A 21850-nucleotide genomic window follows, 5' to 3' on the forward strand; every position below is an offset into this window, starting at 1 on the left:
GACATCACTGCTTTTCTTCCTGTTGCACTGTAGCTGCCTGACTCACAGGCTTTGACACAAGCCAGATGGCTGCGATTGGTAGGCGCACAGGCTGCCTGGTACTGCAGCTGATGAAACAGAATAGGAAGACGTTTTATGATCAGTTGCGGGAGCACAATAAGACTGCAGCTTTGCTAGGTAATTACATTTTCACTGCACACTTTACTTCTCACAGTGAAGGTCACTAGAAAAAAATTGCATTTTTATTTGTAGTGTTTATTATGTATAGGTCTTTGATCTTTTATTAGTCAGTAGTCTGCTCTGAAGGATTTTTTTAACCAGTTCTGCAGTCACTCGTGAAAATGACATGTTTATTTATGTTTAATGGTTCTTTCGAGCTGTTCGTTATGTGGCACTCACCTTCCCTCTCCCTTTTGTCTCCATTTAGTAACATAAAAATGTTTTGGTTTTGTAATAAGTTTAGTTTGGAGAAGTCAGAGTTCAGGCACGTTAATGCAAGCTGATTTCTGTCCGATATACTCCAGAGTGATGTTATAATATATATTACTCTTTATTATGTGTTTCTTCTTCAGGGGTCAGAAGAGACCATGCACAATCTTCTCTTCTAGTTCAGGAAATGTACAAGAAAAATCATTCCTGAGTACGTTTCTGGGCATTTCCATTCTGTAACCATTTTAAAAAACGTGTCTTGGAAGAGATTGAGAGTGGTGCATTGTTATTCAAACTATTAACTATCTGGGGCCTAATCCTGCTCTCACTGAAATCAATGAGAGCTTCACTTATTGACTTCAGTGGGGGTAGGTTTAAGTCCCTGGTGTAATTTACCACAATAATCTTCTGACACAGACTGTAGCTATGAATGACTATCCTATGAGGCAGCTGCATTTCATCCTTCCTATTGTGAGGTAAACAAAACAATCACCATAGACACATGTTACATCTTACAATATAAAAAAATCTCCACTGCCATATTCCTCTCTACTATATTGGTGCCAGCTGGAAAATTGCTTAAATGTATCCTATGGAGAATTTAAGATATAAATTATATTTATTTAAATAAATGATTGTCCCATTATTTTTCTGATACCTGGGAAGTTTATTTGTTAAAATAAAGTTTGGCTTTGTTTAACCAACCAGCCAACTAAACAGTTTTTCATAATAGTTGATTTCCAGCATTCACCACATAGACATGTGTTTTCAGTAAATTTTTAATTGCAAATTTGAGTTGCCCTGCATTGCACGACATTAAGTTTTTCCCCCTGCCTGGTAACATAAAGAGTTGCAGCATTTTATGCTATGTATTCTAATTAACAAATGTAAACAAGCTGAAAGCAGAAGGCCAAAAATGGCTAAACCAACTAATAAATGTGCATTCAGAATTTCTTAGCTCTAGGTTTTCTTTTCAGGTAGAATCGTAACCATCAATTTTGCTATGAATGTATCTAACATTTTTTATGTTTTCATCTTTTTTTTTTTTTCCCTACTCAGCTCTTGCCCCTGTTCTTTGCCTCTGGTTTTGTTGGTGAGGATATCACAGTGATGTCTGCATTCAACCTGCTGCATTTGGTGACAAAGAGCCAGCCAGTGGCCCTGCGAGCCTGTGGGCTTCCCTCAGGTTGAATGGGTGCTGCTTTGTTGTGTCGTGCATATTGAAGGCCCTTTTAGGAATGGGTGTCTCTGCTGCAGGAAATGATATGCTATGGTTTACTAAATGTAGTTGTGATTTATTAGAGCTCTCTGCTGAAGCCAGAAGTTTGTTATAAATTACTGTTTTACTTTTAGTGTATTCATAGCCCAGATTTTAGAATGCCTTGGAAACATTATCCAGTTTCCTTGCCCAATATGTTATCATATCTCAAATTTGATAGCATCTTCCTGTCCCCTGACATAAACTATGCAGTTAGCCTGAAAATCACAGTTGTATTAAATATTGCACGCGGTTTTAATAAGAAATTGCTTAGCAGCACTTCATACATGAAATAATATTATTTAATTGTCTTAGGAAAACGTTTTCCAAATACTGTTCAAGTGCATCAAAATCTTTCACCATTAATTCCTTTTTGTGTGTGAAATTTTTATTATAAATTTTCTTTTAATAATAATGTACATAAAGGTTCATGCAGATGGTGATGTGAGCTGTAATGTAATTTCCTTCCCCTCACAACGTCTATCTTAGTTATGTGATATTTACTTTGATAAAACAAAAATGCTCCCCAGATGCTCTTTTTAGAAAAAACATACACCCTTAAAAATGCAAAAAGGAAAAATCATATTTCATATGTAATGTTCCACTCCTGAATTTTTATTTGCAAAGGCTGCCATTGGGGCATAAGGGCCCAACCATGGAAATCTGACTACAAGATTGGAGTCTAAATGTTTAATATCTGCGTTTAAACAGTAACATATGTAATATCTTTATAAGGTACAAAATCTGACTATTTGACAGGAAATGACAGCGTCAGTGGATTAATTTGTAGAGTTCAAAGGCTATCTGGAATAAAATAAAAACTAAAATGCAGCTGTAAATAATCATTGATTGAAACTCCAAGTAACATTCCAATCTGGGCATTTGTTATGCACCCATCACCATAGAATGAGGGACAAAATACAATTATTAAAGAATTATTGCTATTTTTCAAATATTATGTCAGAGCAGCATGTGGAAGAAGTGTCATGAATGCTTTCAGTGATAGGACACAAAACCTCTCAGCTTAACTGGGTTTTGTAGAGCAGATTATAATTTTATTTGAATGATCAAAATGAAGTTTTGTGGCATCAGGGTCTATTTGCATAACTCCCATTAACCTACATAGGAGTTCCATGTATTCCTTGATAAGGAGACAGTAGACCCCATTTGTGTCCAATTATCCATGCTTCTGACCCAGGCCTCAAACTCTGAAAACAGAGGATAAGGAAATTTCCTCTCATTATGCATCTTTGATGTGAATTCACACTAGTCAGACCTCCTTAAAGAGGGGCATTTCACAGCTTTCCTGTTCATTTTTGCTTATTCTAAGAGGCAGGTCCCAAGAAGATCTCGAAGGAACAGAATCTGTCAGAAGTATGTCTAGTGCATACCTGCTCACAGAGCATCACATTAACTATTTTGTCACCTGCGTCACTGGCGTAAACCAATATACACATGCTTTATTGTAACTTTTATAGCTCTGCAATATGCCTGTTCGTAGGATCCATAGCTACTGACATTTTAACAGATTGGTTATGCTGACTACTTTAGAGATGTATATTATGAAACAAAACTCATCCACTGATAGCAGAATAATATATAACTGTATATTTCATGTGTTCTAAGAGGAAACTAAATTCTCCAGACATTTATAAATTATTGCTAGCTAATTTTGTCCTCAATTTGTTTATGTATAGTAGAGGTGGGGTACTGAAATACTGCCACTGTCCTATTGGATTTTGAGTTTTACCTTTAAACGTAGAGAAGTGCTCTGTTTTCTTTGGAATTACAAACATTTTATGAAAATTATTTTTTCACCCGCTCCCTTCCATCGTATTCTGCACAAAATATATAATGTGTGACTTATTGGTTTGTGCTGTGAGCACTTCAGATCGCAGGATAAGCAAGATTAAGGACCAGCCTGCTTCTAGTTGGATCAAAACTTTCAAAGAAAATCCAGGTGGTACAGGAAGTGGTTTAGGAGGCATAATTTCATGTGAGTGACTTAATGAACCAGTGCCACCAAATAGTTTTAGGGGGCAGTGTGCCGACAGAGGTCCCATGGTTCAAATGAGGCATAAAACCAAGGCTCTAATCAGTTCTGGTTGTTAAAATATCTTGTAATTGGTAAACTGAGATTACTCACATCCGTAAATTTCCATGCATATAATATTTGCTGGCTAGAGCACAGTTACGTAATTTATATAGCCATTTTTATTTTCTGTGAGAGACCCAGAATCAGCTGTTGCCTTTTATGAATAATTGTTTCAGTCCAAATATGTCATATATATTACTGCCCCTAAGATTTGCTTATGCTATAAAATGAAGTTCGTATGTATTATCATGTATAATTAGGACCAAATGAAAGCCTTTTTGCTTTTCAAAAAAATACATTCAATTTCACATCAGAATAGTACATAATTTTGAGAATTGCTTTTTATTTTAAATTCAAATTTTGTTTCAAATTCTTCCCAATATAAAAATCTTCAACATATTGTCACTTTTTTCATCTTTTCTTGTGACCATTCAGAAGTTTATGGACACACACTGATTTATGTTATAAATAGTATACCTTTCATATAATAATTATTATTGTTAATTTGGTGGGTGGTTTGTTTACATTTTAATATCCATATATTACTGCCTGAGGTATAGATGCAGTTTTTTAACTATACAAAATAAAAGGATTAAACATTTCAATGTATTCTTTCTAATAGGTAATGAGTAGTGAAGAAATTAGAACTTGCTAAAAAGGTACCCCAGTACTCCAGATTTCCAGTAGATGGCACTAATCATATATTCTTTTGCATCAATAGAATGAAAAGCTTCCACTTTAGAAACCATTCATACACAGGTACATTCTGAAAATTTAGTTTAAAGGGCATGTAAACTGTCTTAAGAAAAGCATGAGCATTATGAAAAATCACACAAGTTTGGGCTTATCTACAACTTCATTCATATAATATAGAGGCTTCCTCATTTTCAGTAACAATTGCAACTCCATTATACTTTCATATGATTTAGAATGCTGTTTGGCCCTGATGCAGTCCGCTCCACATCCTCTGAAATGTAGGAGGCAGTTGACATCTCCCAAGATTGGGTTCATAAGGAAATAGATCTGTGTTGAAATCTTTTAAAGATCAGAACAAATGTTCTTTTGGCTTCTTTCATGCATACCAGCAAAGTAAATAGATAAAAATAGTAATTATGCATATTCCATATACATATGTTTTCTGTAGCAGACCACCAAATTATAAAGAAAAATCTTACTTGCTTTGCTGTGTCTTTGAATTATTATGGGCTCTCATTCCTTTTAAACAGTGTCCTTTCCTTTTTAACACTTTGAATGTTATGTTGCTTGCACCACATTTTTGCATGAGGTAGAAATCTGTTTTTCTGCTATTGGTGACCAAAAAAATTGCAGTATTTGTAAAAATTAAGTAAAACTAATTATACAAAATTCTAGAGAGTTTGGGTATGCTTATATGCACATTTTCTAATAGATATATGAAATAATAAAGTCTTAAATAATAATTAAATTGCTGTGCAGTGTTTAATTACTAGAATGGTTGAAATAGTACTAGCAAGCCACATTTTTCTAGGATGCGGTTATTGTATTACAATACATCTGTATGAAAAGGGTGCTGGGCATATGGTGTAAGTCTATTTTATTAAATATATGTAACATGCTTTCTTATAACACCTTCTAGTACATCTCAATTGCTTGTAATTAATTGGACCTAGAAGTAAAATATACTGATTAAGTAATGAAAAGTTATAGTACCAAAATTCAAAATTGGACTGTTCACGGTAATTCATTAACATGAAGGATTACACGTAGAGACACCTCTTTCAAACACATGCAAATACGAGTAATTCATGGACATAGTTCCTCTGAACTCTGGGACTACTTGTATCAGTTAAATTAACCGACACACATAATTTTTGCAAAATCTGGCTTTCACAGTGGAATTTTTGAATATCAAGTCTACCATTTCTGTCCCCATCCTCTCCCACCTGCACAAATACCAAAATTGTAATCACTATTAGATTTTATACAGAATATGTATATATTACATAACTTAAATATGTCTACATGTATTTATGTTGTGTACATATAATTTTCATATATGCTGTAATTCAGGGTGACTCAACTGGGAACCACAACATGCCGGCTCCATGTCAGTTCTGCTGATATTAATAAAATGCAATAGTTACCTGATTTCCACCCATATGACAGCACTTTTAATGAGCAGTGACAGTCCAGGAATTTAACTACTAAAACACGTATCATCAGAAGACCATTATATTGACTACTTTTTTTGTTTTGCCTCCCACTCATGGGCTGCAAACAAATGGGGCCCACAGGCCGTGTGTTGAGTAGCCTTGCTGTACGTTTTCCATAGTTGTTTTAGTATGTCTTACCAAGGATGTAATATAGCAATGTAGTTTGGGAAAAATACTGTGAGAGAGTTAATAACTCCTGACTTTAGTAACATCCACTAGTATGCCTATGGTTAAGTGCCTGTCAGGGTGTGTCTAGATTGCAGGGTTTTTTCGAAAAAAGTGGCCTTTTTTTGAAAAAAACAAAACAAAAAAATCCCCTGTGTCTAGACTGCTGCTGTGTTCTTTCGAAAGTAAATCGAAAGAACGTGGCAGTTTTTTCAACCACGGAAAACCTCGTTTTACGAGGAAGAACGCCTTTTTTTTCCAAAAGTGCTCTTTCGAAAAAAGGCGCTATGTAATGCAAACTGTGCTTTTTCGAAAGAAAGTATCCATACTGCCTGGGTGCTCTCTTTCGAAAAAGCGGCTTCCTTTTTCGAAAGTACTGGTTGTAGTCTAGACACTCTCTTTTTTGAAAGAGGCTTTTTCAAAAGTATCTTTCGAAAAAAAACCTCTTTCAAAAGAGGCTTGCAGTCTAGACGTAGCCTCAGTGTTTTCATTATAAATCCCCGTTTGGGGGGTTATAACTTGAATGTAAAAAACGCTTACATTTGTCATATAAGGTCTCAGCTACCTACACTTTTGTCCTCTCTCTAGAGGGTGTTAAAAAAAAGAAAAAGGGAAAAGAAAGTGTTGTTTTTTTAATCTTTAAAGAAATGAAATTTGTTTCTATAATCAAAATATTTTTTATCTGAAATACAATTTTTTATGTTGCTAGTTCATTACTTTGCCATGATGAAGAAAATTACTTAGCTTATATAGAGTGTTGAAAATTAAAAGCACTATGCCAGAGCCACAGTAAATAGTATGTTCATATTATTATATATATTTAGTCTAAAAATGAATGCTTATTTTGGCATGTTGTCACCTATAGAGACTCAGGAACTTTCTTCAAGATTTTTATTGTAAATGCCCTATTGATATCCTAGTAGTGACCTATTGTAACCTGACATGGTATATTTTTGTCAAATCTATGTAATGGCTCCAAAGAAGAAAAAAACACACTATTTGAGGTAAAAAAGAAACAAACAAAACACCTTTATAAAGATGCCTGATTGGAAATTTATTCAGATATTTTGGTCATTTAGGAAAATAATGTTGTTTACAACTATTTAAATCTGTAATAGTTTAACATTGTGTATGTGCAATGTAAAGTAGGCTTTGCTCAATATTATTTATTCATTCTTTAGTATTAAATAGGGAATGAAATTTATTCATAAAACTGCTTGGTTTGAGTCATATTCATATTATGTTTGATACTTAATGCAGGAATTTGTGTAAAATAATGAAATTTCTTCTTTAGCATCCTTTTGCTGCTCTATATTAGAGCAGTAACCAACAGGGAATGTTTTCCACATGAGCTACACAATATAGGCATATCATGTTAAGTCATTAGTATCCACCCCTCTTTTTTTAGTTGGACACCTACACCTTTGCAAGAAATTGGTGGAAAGACAGTCTTAATTTCCCCAATGCTATGTCCAGGCACTATTACCAGTGCCTCTCATTTTCTATGTATTTATCTCTTGTATCTTTTTTTTTTCATTCTTTTTCTGCGCTTCATTTTGTGCTCTCCTTATTCTCTGACTCAGTAGGCTCTGTTATAGGCTTCATCTGGTGGGAAGTCCCTTGATGATACTGAGTGACAGGCACTTAGTGGCTGAGCCACAGTGCTGTGAGAAGAAAAGCTGCTTGGATCCTTGCAAACAAAGTCACTTCCACAGCCTGTTATGTTAGAGATCTCAGTGGGAGGAGGGTTGGCACGTGATGATTACTATTAAGAGCCCATCCACTATTCTGTCTTTTCTTGTCCTCACTACGTCTCTGTGCTGATGGTTGTAGCGTGGGAGCAAGCTGTGCTTGGTAGTTCCATCTCTAAGCGGTGCAGAAGGACATGAGCAGGCAGAGACTGTGCCTCCAGATATTTCTAAAATACAGTGCTGAGTTCTGCCTGCAGGGTGGCAAGCTGGCACATCCCTATTGCCGAAGAAGTTACCAGGAGGGTTTAGCAATAGCCTGAATAATTATAAATTTCATGCCACTGTGGTAACTGGTGGCAAATGCTGACTTCTTAATTGTTTCTGTGGCAAGTTAGGCTTTTAATAAAACTGTAAATATATGTATTTTGATGGTTCACTGAAATATTTTTAAATGTACCAGATAGCTGAAAAGACAGAGAGCAACTTGTGATTTTCAAATTTAGCTGAATTCTTATGTTAATAAAATATATTCTGACTTCATTTTCATGTAGTGCCTGCGAAAGGTGTCAGACTGGGAACAGGTATCGTCTCTGAGAAGGAAAAAAAAAAGATAGTGTAGCATCAGTTGCTCCTCCACTCTGCCAACATGTCTCAGTCTTGGCTTGTGTAGTTCACTTGTAAGGATGAAGAGAATAGGTTGACTCTGCTCTTAGCCTTTCTGATGAGACTGCCAGTCACAAAGGTGAGGATGGTTTCTTTTACATGGATGTTACCATTGGGAGCTATGCTGAGAATTACTGTTTGTATCACATAGGCCACTAAAAAAATACCCTATAGCTACCCTGTTCCCAGTTGGTTATTAATGTAGAAATTTAGTGTCATATTGCCTGTTTTCTTCATGAAGGTATAGTATATGATAACAATTTTTCTAGGACCTTTTGGTGTTCTACTGAAATGCAAGGACATGACCCCCTATATCCTTGCATGAGGCTGATCTGTAATGCCTCTTCAAATTTTCTAGGTACCAGGATTCCTCAGTTTTATTGAAGGTGCTTCCATTTACAAAGCACTGTTTTACCATAATCATAATAATCCTAAAAGGAATAGATGGAAAAGCCCCATAAGGTAATTAGTTGCCCCCCAGACAATGCAGGATGGTTGTTTGAGTGCTTTGCCCAGTCTATGTACAAACCTGTGATTTCTGATTTTCAAAGATGTAAAACCAAGCTTAAGTGACTCGTAATAATTTCAGCAGTGCACAGGAAACCGATGCCTCTGATGAGGAAGTAATGCAAAGGGGCCATCCTATGGAGATGATATTCAGGACTATTTTTTCCCATATGACAATCACTTCAATTATTTTAAAATGTTTTTTTATAGTGCAAAATCAGCTCAGTATTTCTTTTCTGTGGGATGAGTCATTTCTCACAGGCTCTCTCTCAGCCACATAACCATCTGCCTTGTTCCACTTGCAGCTTTAGGGAACTAACGGGGCAAACGCTAGCTGCACATGAAATGAAGCAGGCACCTACAACTCTCAGTGACTCTAGTACTAAAGGGCTGGATGAAAGAAAAGAAAAGAATTAGTTCCAATACCAAATATCTAGCTTAAAAGTAAAGTGTATGCAAAGGGGTTTTGTTTTGTTTTGTTTTTGTTTATATTGCTATCAGTCACTGAGATCTTTGGAAGTTTGATTATTTCACAGGAAATTTATGATGGAGCTGAAAATATCCTGTGCGAGAGATAGCTAGCTATACAATGTGGATCCTCAACAAAATGTCATGACCATGATTTATTGATGATTCATTCAGATTAAAAACATTTTAGACAACTTCAGATCCATTACAAGTTACCCACGTAGTAAAAGAAACTTTGAAAGGACCAGCTTTCCCTTTTGCCATGTCAACTTTTCCTTCTATCCCTCCCAAGTGTTAACATAAAAAGGGAGGGCTATATTTGTTTAACTGGCACCTGACCCAAAAAATCAACTGCAGCACTGGGATTTCTAACATACAGTGCTTTGAAAATGGTTTCTTTCTCCATTGCTACTGCTTGTTTGAAACTGAAAATGGTTTTTCAGCAGCCCGTGGGATGTAGTCACCTGAACCAAGGAAATGGAGGAGCCATTACACAAAGAAATATGGAACTGGGTTTTCCTCCCCTCCAATATATGGAATAGTATTTTTTTTAATCTCAGATTTGTATTTTATTTAAACTTGGTCTTGCATATATTCAGAGTAATAACACCTTGTCTTGCTAACTGAGGAGACTCCTCTGAACAATACTTTAAATAACTCAAAGACAGTCTATGATTGAATTTAGCTATGAGGAAATTTAGAACAGAAACAGTGAAGCTAAAGATGGAGGATGAGGAAAACTGTGGATTAAAGGGGGTAAATGTAAAAAGTTATTTTAGAATTTAACGCTACGTAATTTTAGTGAAAGCTTGCATGGACAATGGAAGAATAGGTTTACTGATTAATTGGTTTACGTAGAGTAAAAATCTGATTTAATTTGTTCCCCATAGTTACTGTTCCTGAAAGTATGTTTAATTATCCTTTGAAAGAAAAACTAGAATCCAAAGTTAGGTATTGTAAATATTTTCAAATTAAAAGTCTAATATAAAAGTTTCCATCAATAGTTTTGTAATTTCAATGGAAAGTTTCTGCTATAGTTTTGTTCCTAAAACAAAAAAACCCAACATCCTCCAATGTTGGAGAATTCCGCTATGGCTAACTAAGCGTACAGGAAAACAGACTAAACAAAAATGAAAATGACCTTCCTATTTTCATTCTTTCAAAATGAGGGAAATACAAAGTGTAAACTAATAGCATAAATGGTGGAAACTAAATTAGATATTTCATAAGAATATAAGAACGGCTGTACTGGGTCAGACCAAAGGTCCTTCTAGCCCAGTATCCTGTCTGCCAACAGTGGCCAGCACCAGGTGCCCCAAGAGGGTGGACTGAAGACAATGATCAAGCGATTTGTCTCCTGCCGTCTCTCTAGCCTCTGAGAAACAGAGGCCAAGGACACCATTTTATCCCCTGGCTAATAGCCTTTTATGGACCTAACCTCCATGAAATTATCTAGCTTCTCTTTAAATTTTAGTTTTTAATGCAATAGAAAGTTTGTATGATAGGTATGGATATTTGATTTTTTTAAAAAAAATATAACTCTTTGGCAGCATTCTTTTCACATCAGTACAAGGTAACTTGCCATTAAGGAGGATGGTACAACCTGCATATGGGAGCCTGTGATTTGGAGAAGCAAGGAGATGCATATACAGATCTTGCAGACTGGTATGCATGGGCAGACCCTTTTATCCACACAGATTCCCTATGGGTGTGTCTAGACTACAGGGTTTTATTGACAAAACTGAACTTTTGTCGACGAAACTATACCTATGTCTACACTACCGCTGAGTTCTGTCGACAGTAAGTTGACCGAACGCGGCAGTTTTGTCGATGGCGGTAAACTTCATTCTATGAGGAAGAACGCCTTTTTTCTACAGTTATGTCTAAAAAAGGTGCTATTGCAGCCACACTGCTTTTTCAAAAGAGAGCATCTAGACTCTGTCGAAAAAGCAGCTTGCTTTGTCGACAGAACTGGCTGTAGCCTAGATGCTCTTTGTTTACAGAGGCTTTACTGTCAAAAAGCCTCTGTCGACAAAAGCCTGAAGTGTAGACGTACCCTATGAAGTTATTGGGGCTCTGCATAGTCTCAGGAGGCTGTCTACACTGGTCAAGTGATAGAATTAGGAACTACAATGCTGAATAAAAATATAAAACCCCACTAATACATGCTTGAAAATGTTAATAATAGTATTGAAAACTGGACACTTGATTTATTATATAATTATGTTGTATTGGAATGTTTGTCTTGCTGTATTTAATTCAGGAAGTCATAATGCCTATCATGACTATTAGTGCGAATGAGACTTACGCACATGTACAAAGAGACTATACCCAGGGCTTTACAGCCGCTCCCCGAGTTACGAACAAGTTATGGAACAACACTTGGTCCGTAACTTGAAGTGTTCGTAACTCGGATCCCATAGAGTTACATGGCGACCGCATTATTCGTAAATGCAGATTGCCGTTCGTAATTCGGATCCGCATTTACGACCACTTTGGTCATAAGTGCGGTTGGTCGTAAGTGGAGGTGGTTGTAACTCAGGGAGCGGCTGTACATGAAATTTGAAATGTGAATTAATTCCATGCAGTAACAGAAAGGAGGCAAAGATAAAATAAAGATAAAATTGTTACAGTTCAAAAGAATATTAAAGAAGGAAAGTGGTCCGTGGCAATGTGAATGCATATTTCAGTACATGTCGTATGCTAATCTGGACCCACAGACACAGTGAAGCAGATTAAGGACAGTGGCCAGGATTGATGGCCTGATAGCTTTTGTCACTATCTTCCAAACAAACCTTTCTGCTCTTTTGTATTATTATTAACTAAATCAAGGGAAATTGTACATGTTGATGTTTGTCTTCATTATGAATGCCATATTTGGAAAGTTTCACAAAAAAATAGGAAATCAGAATTAAGGCGAGGTGCTTTACATCTTCATTCTCAGGTCGACACCTGAAAATGCTTGCAGCTCACTGCTGTTTTGTAGTGCTGGGCTCAAAGTTGAGGCAACAAACTGCGAAACTAGGAGAAGTGATGGTGAGGTTGGTAATTAATTCCAATGTGCTTTTCATTATTTTCCCTCCAAAATGCCATTTTTGAGATGTAGGAAATCAATAAAATGTCCCCAAATGCATGTTTGTTAGCCTACAATAGACACTAATGTTGTATTATTGGTTTCATCTGAAAAACTCTCTGCCTGTTTCAAGGTCTTGAAGGCTACGTTTCACTTTGGTTATCACTGTTGCCATTTTTGGCAGCATAAAGATTCCAGCAAAATCATCGGTCTAAAATGGAAATGTTGACATCTCCTTTAAGTACAGCCACGTGCTAACAGTAATGATGAGAATGAAGAAAAGAATAAACAGTAAATATTCAACATGGGCCCAGATTTCTCAGGAAGCTCCATACATGTAGCCCCTGCCACAGACTACAGTAGCAGGGTCAGATGTTACAAACCACCAGTATTTTCAGTTGCAAGTTTACTGTCTTGAGGATACATTTAAAATTTTGCCTATTTGGAGGCAAAAATTGGAGTGAAAATTTAAGATTTCTGCTCTCCACATGATCCCATGTAAGGATCAGTCCTAAGTGGATGCTAATTGTAAAACTGTGGATTATTTTCCTTTTGTACGTTGACCTGCTGAGTTTATGAATAAGCAGCACACAGATATAGAAGTGATTTTTCCAGAACATTAAGAAGACTTCTATAGCTTTGCTGGGAATCCTGTTTCAATCTCATTGCTAACCTCTTGTTGAGAGAATTAACGCAAGGAAGATCGGCGTGGGCTGATGGACAGGTTCTTTCTATATTCTTTATGAACAGAAAGGTGATTAGATTGAACTCTTACTTTGTAGTCTTCATCTTATCATAATTGGCATGGATACCATATTGGTTGCATTATTAGTTTCAATTTATTGCTTAAACACTATAGAAATGATCCATTTACAATTATTTTCCCAAACTCTCTATATTTTATCTTTCATTCCCTCAAAAAGGCAATGTTTAAGAGAACACATACAACTGTTTTTAAAACTATCATTTGCAGTGTGAGGTGTGGAATACAGGGTACATCTATACTAGCCCCTACATCGATCTAGGGAGGCTAATGAAGGCGACCGAAATTGCAAATCAAGCCCGGGATTTAAATGTCCTGCACTTGATTTGCATGTTCCCGGCCGGTCACCATTTTAGAAATTGACTAGCCCGAAGTAATTGCCCACGTCTACATGCAGTAGTGAAATGGGATTCCGATTTAAAGCTCTAACTCAAATTAGCTGGTATTCCTCCTGCAATGAGGTTTACCAGCTAATTCGAATTAGGGGCTTTAAATCGGAATCCCATTTCACTGCTGCGTGTAGACGCAGGCATTTACTTCGGGCTAGTCAATTTCTAAAATGGCGACCGGCTGGGAACATGCAAATCAAGCGCGAGATATTTAAATCCTGGGCTTGATTTGCAATTTCGGTTGCCTTCATTAGCCTCCCTAGATCGATCTAGGGGGCTAGTGTAGATGTACCCACAGGCATTATTTTAGTGCAAAGTGAGCGGTTTTGCTCCTCTATTCTGCTGCATCTACCACATAGCACATTTAAAACCATGGTGGTGATAGCATTGCTATAGATTGCAATGTTGCATCTGTGCATGTTTTACATATGGGGGCAGCTGATCTGGCATGACATAGTATTACAAAATAAGGCTTCAATTCAGGAAAATATTTATGCATAACTTTAAGCATATGTTTTAAGTAGTCCCTGGTATCGGGATGCCATTCTGAACTGGGGCCTAAATAAAGACCTGAAATATATTAGTGCACTATAACTGAGAAGATCCACTGAGGACTAGAGGGGGTGGTGTTAGCAAGTGTATATACACCCTTTTACCCCTTGTCTCTGGCATTCAAGAGCAACATTAACAGCTTAGTTAACGTACTGGTCTATTGGTTTGCCATGAACAGTTAAACCATAATAAGTGCCAAAGCTCTGTTTAAGGATGTTCCTGAGTTCTGAAGTTACATTCGTGTGATGACATGATCTTCCTCCAGTCAGATTCAGCATAGCATTAGAATTTTGGTAGTTGATGCTCTGCAAAACTTCAAAATCCCTTTTCAGTGTCGGCTTGCATTTTACACAAGTGCAGATTAGCAAGATTTCACTGTACATGTAAATACTTGTCTGTCTTGTAAAACATGCAGGTAACTATAAAAACAACAGGGAACAATCTATTAGAACATGCTTCCTACTTCTGATTGTGAAATCATGGATCAAATGACATACAGTGAAATGGAAATTTCCTTTTATATAGTAGTGAATATACCCAGTAAAGAATACTGCGATTCTAAAATAATAAAATAAGGGTACTTATCTAAGGAATTATTTTAAGAATTTACCATGAGATTTTCATTAAAACACTCAACTTTTCCACGATTTTTAAAAGTTCAGACATGCTTAGAGGTGGGTTTTTTTTTTTAAATGTTAAGGAGTCCGATGAGGTTTTGGAAGCAAAAATAAATTTGAGCAAGTTTTAAAAAAGCAAAAGGGTGTTTGTCTTTAAAACTTGTACCAATGTGGACTATTTAATATTAAAATGTAGTATTCAGGATTGATTAATGCTCAGACAATTTCTAACTGAGCTGCATAATGCAACACTGAGTTATTTATATATTGCATATACTTCTTTTTGTTATTAGTTATACTTTGAAAGACTTATTAGGGCGAGAACACAGCACACCCTGAGAATAAAAATCTTCTGTTTGACATATTTAAGAAAGCAATCAAATGTTACGAAGAACCAACTTCACTTACAGTTAGGAAACTATTTACATTTTAAGGTTGAAAAATCAGGATGTAGGAAAATTTTGCTAATTTGGAAGGTGACCTTTAAGTGCACCAAAACCAAATAATTTGTAAGCCATGGCACAGGGCACATTCCTGTAAAAGTTGTTTGAATACTTCTTTAGTGGTTCTTGAAAGACAAACAAAGAAACCTGAAATGAAATCTTTATCCCCCTACCAAATAAGATTGAAGCTAACAAAAGAATACAGCGTGCTCTTTCAAGGCTTCCCATTAAAATGAAGGCTCTGCAGCCCGGTTAATGAGATGTCTCAGAAAACAATCTGTTTTTAAGAATGTTTAGATCAAAAGTAATTTCTAATCTATGAAATGAAGTTGCTTTTCAATACCTTTCATTCAGTAGCCAAGCTGTATATGTTTGCTTTATTTATTTTAATCAGATGTTCTCAATTTTACTTTTTCTCCTTGAACCTACTTGACAAAGTTAGCCAGTAGTTACCAACAGTATTATTCCTCCAAAGCAAAAAACAAAAACAAAAGACAGAGTTGGAGAGAAAAAAGGGGTGGGGGAAAACATCTTTGCCTAAATGATTTGCAAGCATCTGTGCTTTAAGCTACTTTTTATGAACACTCTTAGTAATGACTCAAGGTAAAAAGCAGAAAAGCATCCAATGTTAGGAAATTGCAATCCAATACCATGTAATTTAAACCTGCCGTTGCTTCTCTTGTACTAAATGACATACAGATGGGTAGCTCTGTTCCCTCTACTTTAGGAACACAATTAGACTTTTTATGAGTGTGTATATATATTACTGACAAAAGGACTGTTTATTTCTAATTGTGCATATTATAATTATTTGAATAATTTGAGTTATTTTACATGAAGCATTACATATGGTGAGTAAAGCTATTTCTACATTCAGCACACTTATATTAGTGTAATTTTTTTTGGTTTTTATTCACCAGAACTGCCAGTATTGGGTCCTGAAAAGTACAAATCTCAAATACCATTCCTTAAAAATATTTTTTTAATTCTTTTCCAGCATAATTACAGATCATTATAAGAATAATGTTTTCACTCTAATACCTTGAGACCATTTAGATTTTCTTCTTGTGTGCAGAACTATGCAAAAAGTCTAGATTAGGATTTTTTAAGGGAGTATGAGCCACTTAAGCACCTTTGACAATCCAGCTCTAATCTTTCAAGCAACTTTATTTTTGAGGACTGCACAATTTTTAGAATAGTGAAATGACTTTTCTCTTAGAGTTGATATTTTGATCTACATTATAATTCATAGCCCCAATGAATAATTCAGTTGTGACAGAAATACACCTTTTGAAACAAAGTAACTATAGTGATGGTGGAGAAATCAGCCAGAGTGGATATGTAATGATTTATTATATTTAAAAGTTCTTTAAAAGGCTGTGAAATCATTGGATGCTGAATTGTGGCTAAACATCATATGCCCATTACCTTATATCTACAATATAGATGTCTTGCAAAGAGCATTGAGTTTGAATTTTAATTTTGCAGGCTTTTTTTTTTTTTAAGTGGTAGGAAAATGTTATCATCTCATGAATGGCTGTGTAAAGATGTAGGATGGTGCACAGAAGGCTTTGGCTGTAGCACATTGTCACTGCTCCAGTGGAATCACCTGGCTTTTGAACAACATTCTTTTAAAACTTGGATTAGAAGAATTAATCAGATGGAGTTCAGCTGAGCCATTCTAGTGCATTAGGAACTGGTCTGGCCATTGACAAGTGAATGCAGAAGCTATGCCGTGGCCGCCAGCCAAAGCAATTATTCAAGATTTAAGTTAAAAGGGCTCCTTCTCTCATATCCTCTCCCTTTTGCAGGGTCATGTAGGGATAAAAAGAACTGCAAGGTGGTCTTTTCCCAGCAGGACCTGAGGAAGCGGCTGACGCCCTTGCAGTACCATGTCACTCAGGAGAAAGGGACTGAAAGGTAAGGCAGGCAGAAGGAAGCATATTCATGAAAAAATAGGCAACTTTCCTTGTCTCCTTCCCTCTTCTACTGTTTCCCCACCAACCACTTTCAAGAATTCTGCACTTATTTACTAACCCCTACAAATTAACACCACCGAAAAGACCGGAATCTGCAGCCTGGTGGTCAAGGCAATTTTCTGTGTGTGTATTAAAAGAACACTAAGTGTCTTATAAAGTCACAGAGCTTATGTTTAGGGTCTGTTTTCAGTTTACTACAAAATGTGTGGAAGTAATAGCGGTTTAGGTACATTTTTTTGGAAGACATCACAGTGAGCAGAACCACGAGGAAAACGGCTCTGTGCCAGGAGGCTGAAATTTTGAAGGTGACCATTGTAAGTATAGACATTTTGGCTGCAAAAAGAAGGTAGCATAATTTAGTTCCTTTCCACCCCACTCCAATTTCTTTTTGAAGCACATGTGGGGAAGGTATTTATTGGCTCATTTGTGGTAGGAATGTCAAAAATTTTCAATAACTGCCCTTGCATGGCTTTAGTCCCTGGAAGCTAGCCCCAAATCCTGGATGGAAAAAAAACTTCTCCTTTCCAAACTGCTCTTAGTGAATAGTCTCTCTCAGCTGATTCCAGCATAAAGGCAACTTGCCAAGGTCTAACCATTTTGTTGTCTAATTTATACCATGGAGCTTGGCACAAGGCCCTAGCTTACCTCTGATCCAAATGTATTAATGATGTAACTGCTTGTTTTCATTCATGACCTGAAAGGGCTCTTTACCACACATGGGGCCCTAGTTAATAGGCAACACTCTTCCTATCAGAATATACACTGTTTGCTGAATTTAATGAATGGGAATCATGGCCACTCCCATTCTCTTCAACCTCCCCCCCCCTTCCACCCCTATGAGCTGGCAGTGGGACCTGAACCTCCACTCATGAGGCCTTCTTCCACCCTAGTCACTTACTGTGTGTATGTGACTAACAAAATGATTTAATGCGCACAAACAATTGGAGAGCAGGTCATTCTTAAAAATCCTGTTTATAAAAAAAATTGGACCTCATAAAAAGGGTGAAAGGATAATAAAAACAAGCTGCTGCGCACATAGGCTTTTTGTTGGAGTAGCACAGCTGATTTGTATTAGATGAATGACCTCCTAGCCCTTAAGTTTGTTAACTTAGAAAAATATTCCCTTAAAACTATAATATTCCTTTTAAGCTGAAAATATAAGGCTCCCATAGCTTGAAATGATGGACTTTTATTTCATTTTTTTCTAAGATACTATTGGTACTCTTAACACATGGGCAGCCCATCCTGGGCTAACAAACCAATAGTGTAATTTACCCACTATTGCTTTATTTGTTATTGTATAGTATTTGAGATCATTGTTAAAAGATTTTTTTGAAGGCAAAAGCTAGAGAATTGCTCAAGATTAAATTGAATTTTAAACAATCTTTGTTTAAAAATGAAAACTGTTTGGAAACATTCTAAAATTCATAAACAGCTATTGTTTTTTGTGCTCTGATCTTTGACTTGTGTAACACTTTGCTTCCTCCTGCATGGTATGTAACTGTTAAGACAAATTTATGAGGATAAAGATTAATAACCGCTAACTCTTGAGTTAAACTATTTGCATTGTAGAAAGTATATTCTAAAGTCTAAGCTAATATATTATATAAAAAACACAGTTCCCTTACTGATTTTTAAAATAGTGGTGTTGTTTTTCCCAGTGCCTTTGAGGGAGAATACACTCATCATAAAGCTCATGGAATATACAAATGTGTTGTGTGTGGAACTCCTTTATTCAAGTAAGTATTTTAAATATAATTTCACAACTGCTTTCTGTATTAGATATTCTGTTATGTTCCACAGTAATCTTACTCGTGTTCCAACTTTACAGTAGTTTTGTATGAAAATTTTAAGAACTAACTATCATTCAAACCAAAAAGTGGTATTAAAGTGTAAATAAACAATAAACTAGAGTCTAGTAGTATAAATAACTTGGCTGGAAAATGAGTTTTATAATATAGAGCCATGGACTTGGCTGGTGAGCTAACATTAGAATTCTTTGATTTCTTTATTTCAGCATGTGGGTGTAAACCAGTGATTTGCCATTCTGCAGGTTCATGTAGGCCCAATGGAGGTAATCTCTCTACATACCAGTAGGGTGGTTAGGCCTTTCAGAACAAAAGACCAGTTATACTGGGTCAGAACAATGTTCCATCTTCTGAGAGTGGTCAATGTCAGAAGCTTCAGAAGGAGTGAATAAAACAGGGCAGTTATCAAATGGTCCAATCCTAGCTTCTAGCAGTCAGAAGTTGAGGAATACCCAGAGCATGGAGTTGCATTCCTGGCCATCCTGGGTAATAACCATTGATGGACCTGCTCTCCATCAATTTATCTAATTCCTTTCTTAACTCAGTTCTACATTTTGGCCTTCACAACATCCTTTCACGACAAGTCCCACAGGTTGACTGTGTTTTGTGAAGAAATACTTCCTTATGTTGTTATAAGCCTGCTGCCTATGTACAATCTTTGAGTGATCCCTAGTTATTGTGTTATGTGAAGGGGTAAATTACAGTTCCTTATTTACTTACACCACACCAGTCATGATTTTATAGAGATCTGTCATATCCGCCCTTAGTTGTCTCTCTTCTAAAGTGAACAGCCCTAGTCTTTGTAATCTTTCCTCATATGGAAACTGTTCAATTCCCCTAATAATTGTTGTTGCTCTTCTCTATAGATTTGTCTATTCTGATATGTCTTTTGAGATGGGGTAAGCAACACTGTATGCTGTATTAAATGTGGCGTTATATTTTCTGTCTCCCTATCAATCTCTTGCATAATGGTTACTAACATTCTGTTAGCTTTTTTGTCTGCTGCTACATATGGATAGAAAACTATCCATGATACCTCCACAATCTCTTTCCTGAGTGGTAACAGCTAATTTACACTCTATAGTTTTGTATCTACAGCTCGGATTATGTTTTCCAATATGCATTACCTTGCATTGGTGAACACTGAATTTCATCTGCCATTTTAATGCCCAGTTCCCTAATTTTGGAAGATCCCTTTGTAACTCTTCACAGTCTGCTTTGGACTTAACTTTTTTGAGTAATTTTGTATAATCTGCAAACATTGTTACCTGTTCACCCCTTTTCCCAGATCTTTTATGCATATTTTGAACAGAACTAATCCCAGTACAGATCCTTGGGGGACCCTGTTGTTTACATAACTGATTTGTGAAAACAGGCCATTTATTCATACTCTTTGTTTCCTGTCTCTTAACTGGTTATAGATAGGGCTTACCCTCTTATCTCCTGACTGCCATTTTACTTAAGAACCTTTAGTGAGGGACTTTGTCACGGGCTCTTGGAAAGTCCAAGTACACTGTATATACTGGATCGCCCTTGTCCATATGCTTGTTGACGCCATCAAAAAATTTTAACAGATTCGTGAAGTGTGATTTCCTTTTACAAATCTATCTTGTCTCTTTCCTGACCTATGGTGTTCTGCGTATCTGATAATTCTGTTCTTCACTTCTTTCAACTAGTTTGCCTGGTACTGAGGTTTGCCTTATCCATTGATAGGATTGCCTCTACACTGTTTAAAAAATTGGCATATTGGTTAGCATCTTGTCATCTGCTCCAGAGACCAATTTAAGTGATATGTTATATACTGTAGTTAGTAGTTCTGCAGCTTCATATTTGAGCTCCTTCAAGACGCTTGGGTGAATACCATCTGTTCCTTATGATTTTTTATTATTCAGTTTGTCAATATGTTCTAAAACCACTTCAGTCTTGGACAAATTTGCTACCTAAAAATACTGGCTCAGGTGTGGGAATCTCTCTCACATCCGCTGCAGCAAAGACTGATGCAAAGAATTAATTTAGCTCTCTTTAATTGTCTTATGCCTTCCTTCAGTACTCCTTAGCATCTTCATCATCCAGTGACCCACACTGATTGTTTGTCAAGTTTCTGGCTTCTTATGTACTTACAAAATGTTTTTGTTCATTTTTGAGTCTGTTGTTAATTTTTCAAATTCTTTTTGGCCTAATTATACTTTAACACTTGACTTTGCCAGAGTTGTGCTTTTTTTTCCTGTTTTCTTCCCTCAGATTTGACTTCAAAATTTTAAAAGATTTTTTTTGTTTGTTTCAAACTCCCTGGTTTTTTTATTCCATTGTTAAGCCATGGTGGCATATTGTTGTCCTCTTATTTGTTTTATTGCAGGTATGCACTAAGTTTGAGCCTCAATTATTGTGGGATTTTTTTTAAAGTTTCTATGCTGGTTGTAGGCATTTCACTCTTGTGATCATATTTTCCATTTAACTAGCTTCCTCATTTTTTTTATGTGTAGTTCCCCCTTTGTGTGAAGTTAAATTCTATTGTTATGGGATTGTTTGGCAATTCCCTGCTTACACTGAGGTTAATTTAATTACATTTATGGTCCCTTCTACCAAGCGATTCAACCATGTTCACCTCTTGGATCAGATACTGTGAGCCATTTAGACTAAATCAATAATTATTTCCTCCTTTGTGGTTTCCAGGACCAGTTGCTCCAAGAATCGGTCATTAATGGTGTCTAGAAATTTTAGCTCGGAATTCTGTCCTGCGGTAACTGTACCCATCAAT

At 36.3% G+C, this 21850-nt stretch overlaps 1 protein-coding gene across 7 annotated transcripts in view; it reads left to right on the forward strand.

Annotated features, from left to right (window-relative positions):
* Window positions 1-21850, forward strand: part of MSRB3 (methionine sulfoxide reductase B3) — a 130758-nt gene that overhangs the window by 32246 nt on the left and 76662 nt on the right. For 2 of the 7 annotated variants that reach the window (XM_089779723.1, XM_006130198.5), the window contains exons 2-3: window positions 17117-17225; window positions 18946-19023. In XM_089779723.1, coding sequence (XP_089635849.1) covers window positions 17117-17225; window positions 18946-19023 — 187 coding nt within the window. Of the gene's footprint in view, window positions 1-33; window positions 178-572; window positions 641-1488; window positions 1616-17116; window positions 17226-18945; window positions 19024-21850 lie in introns of those variants that run through there. The other 5 variants (XM_006130197.5, XM_014577083.4, XM_075931156.2 and 2 more) reach the window with 5 other exon arrangements.

Source organism: Pelodiscus sinensis, chromosome 1, assembly GCF_052426305.1.
Source record: "Pelodiscus sinensis isolate ZL-2025 chromosome 1, ASM5242630v1, whole genome shotgun sequence".
Classification (NCBI taxonomy): Eukaryota; Metazoa; Chordata; order Testudines; family Trionychidae; genus Pelodiscus; species Pelodiscus sinensis.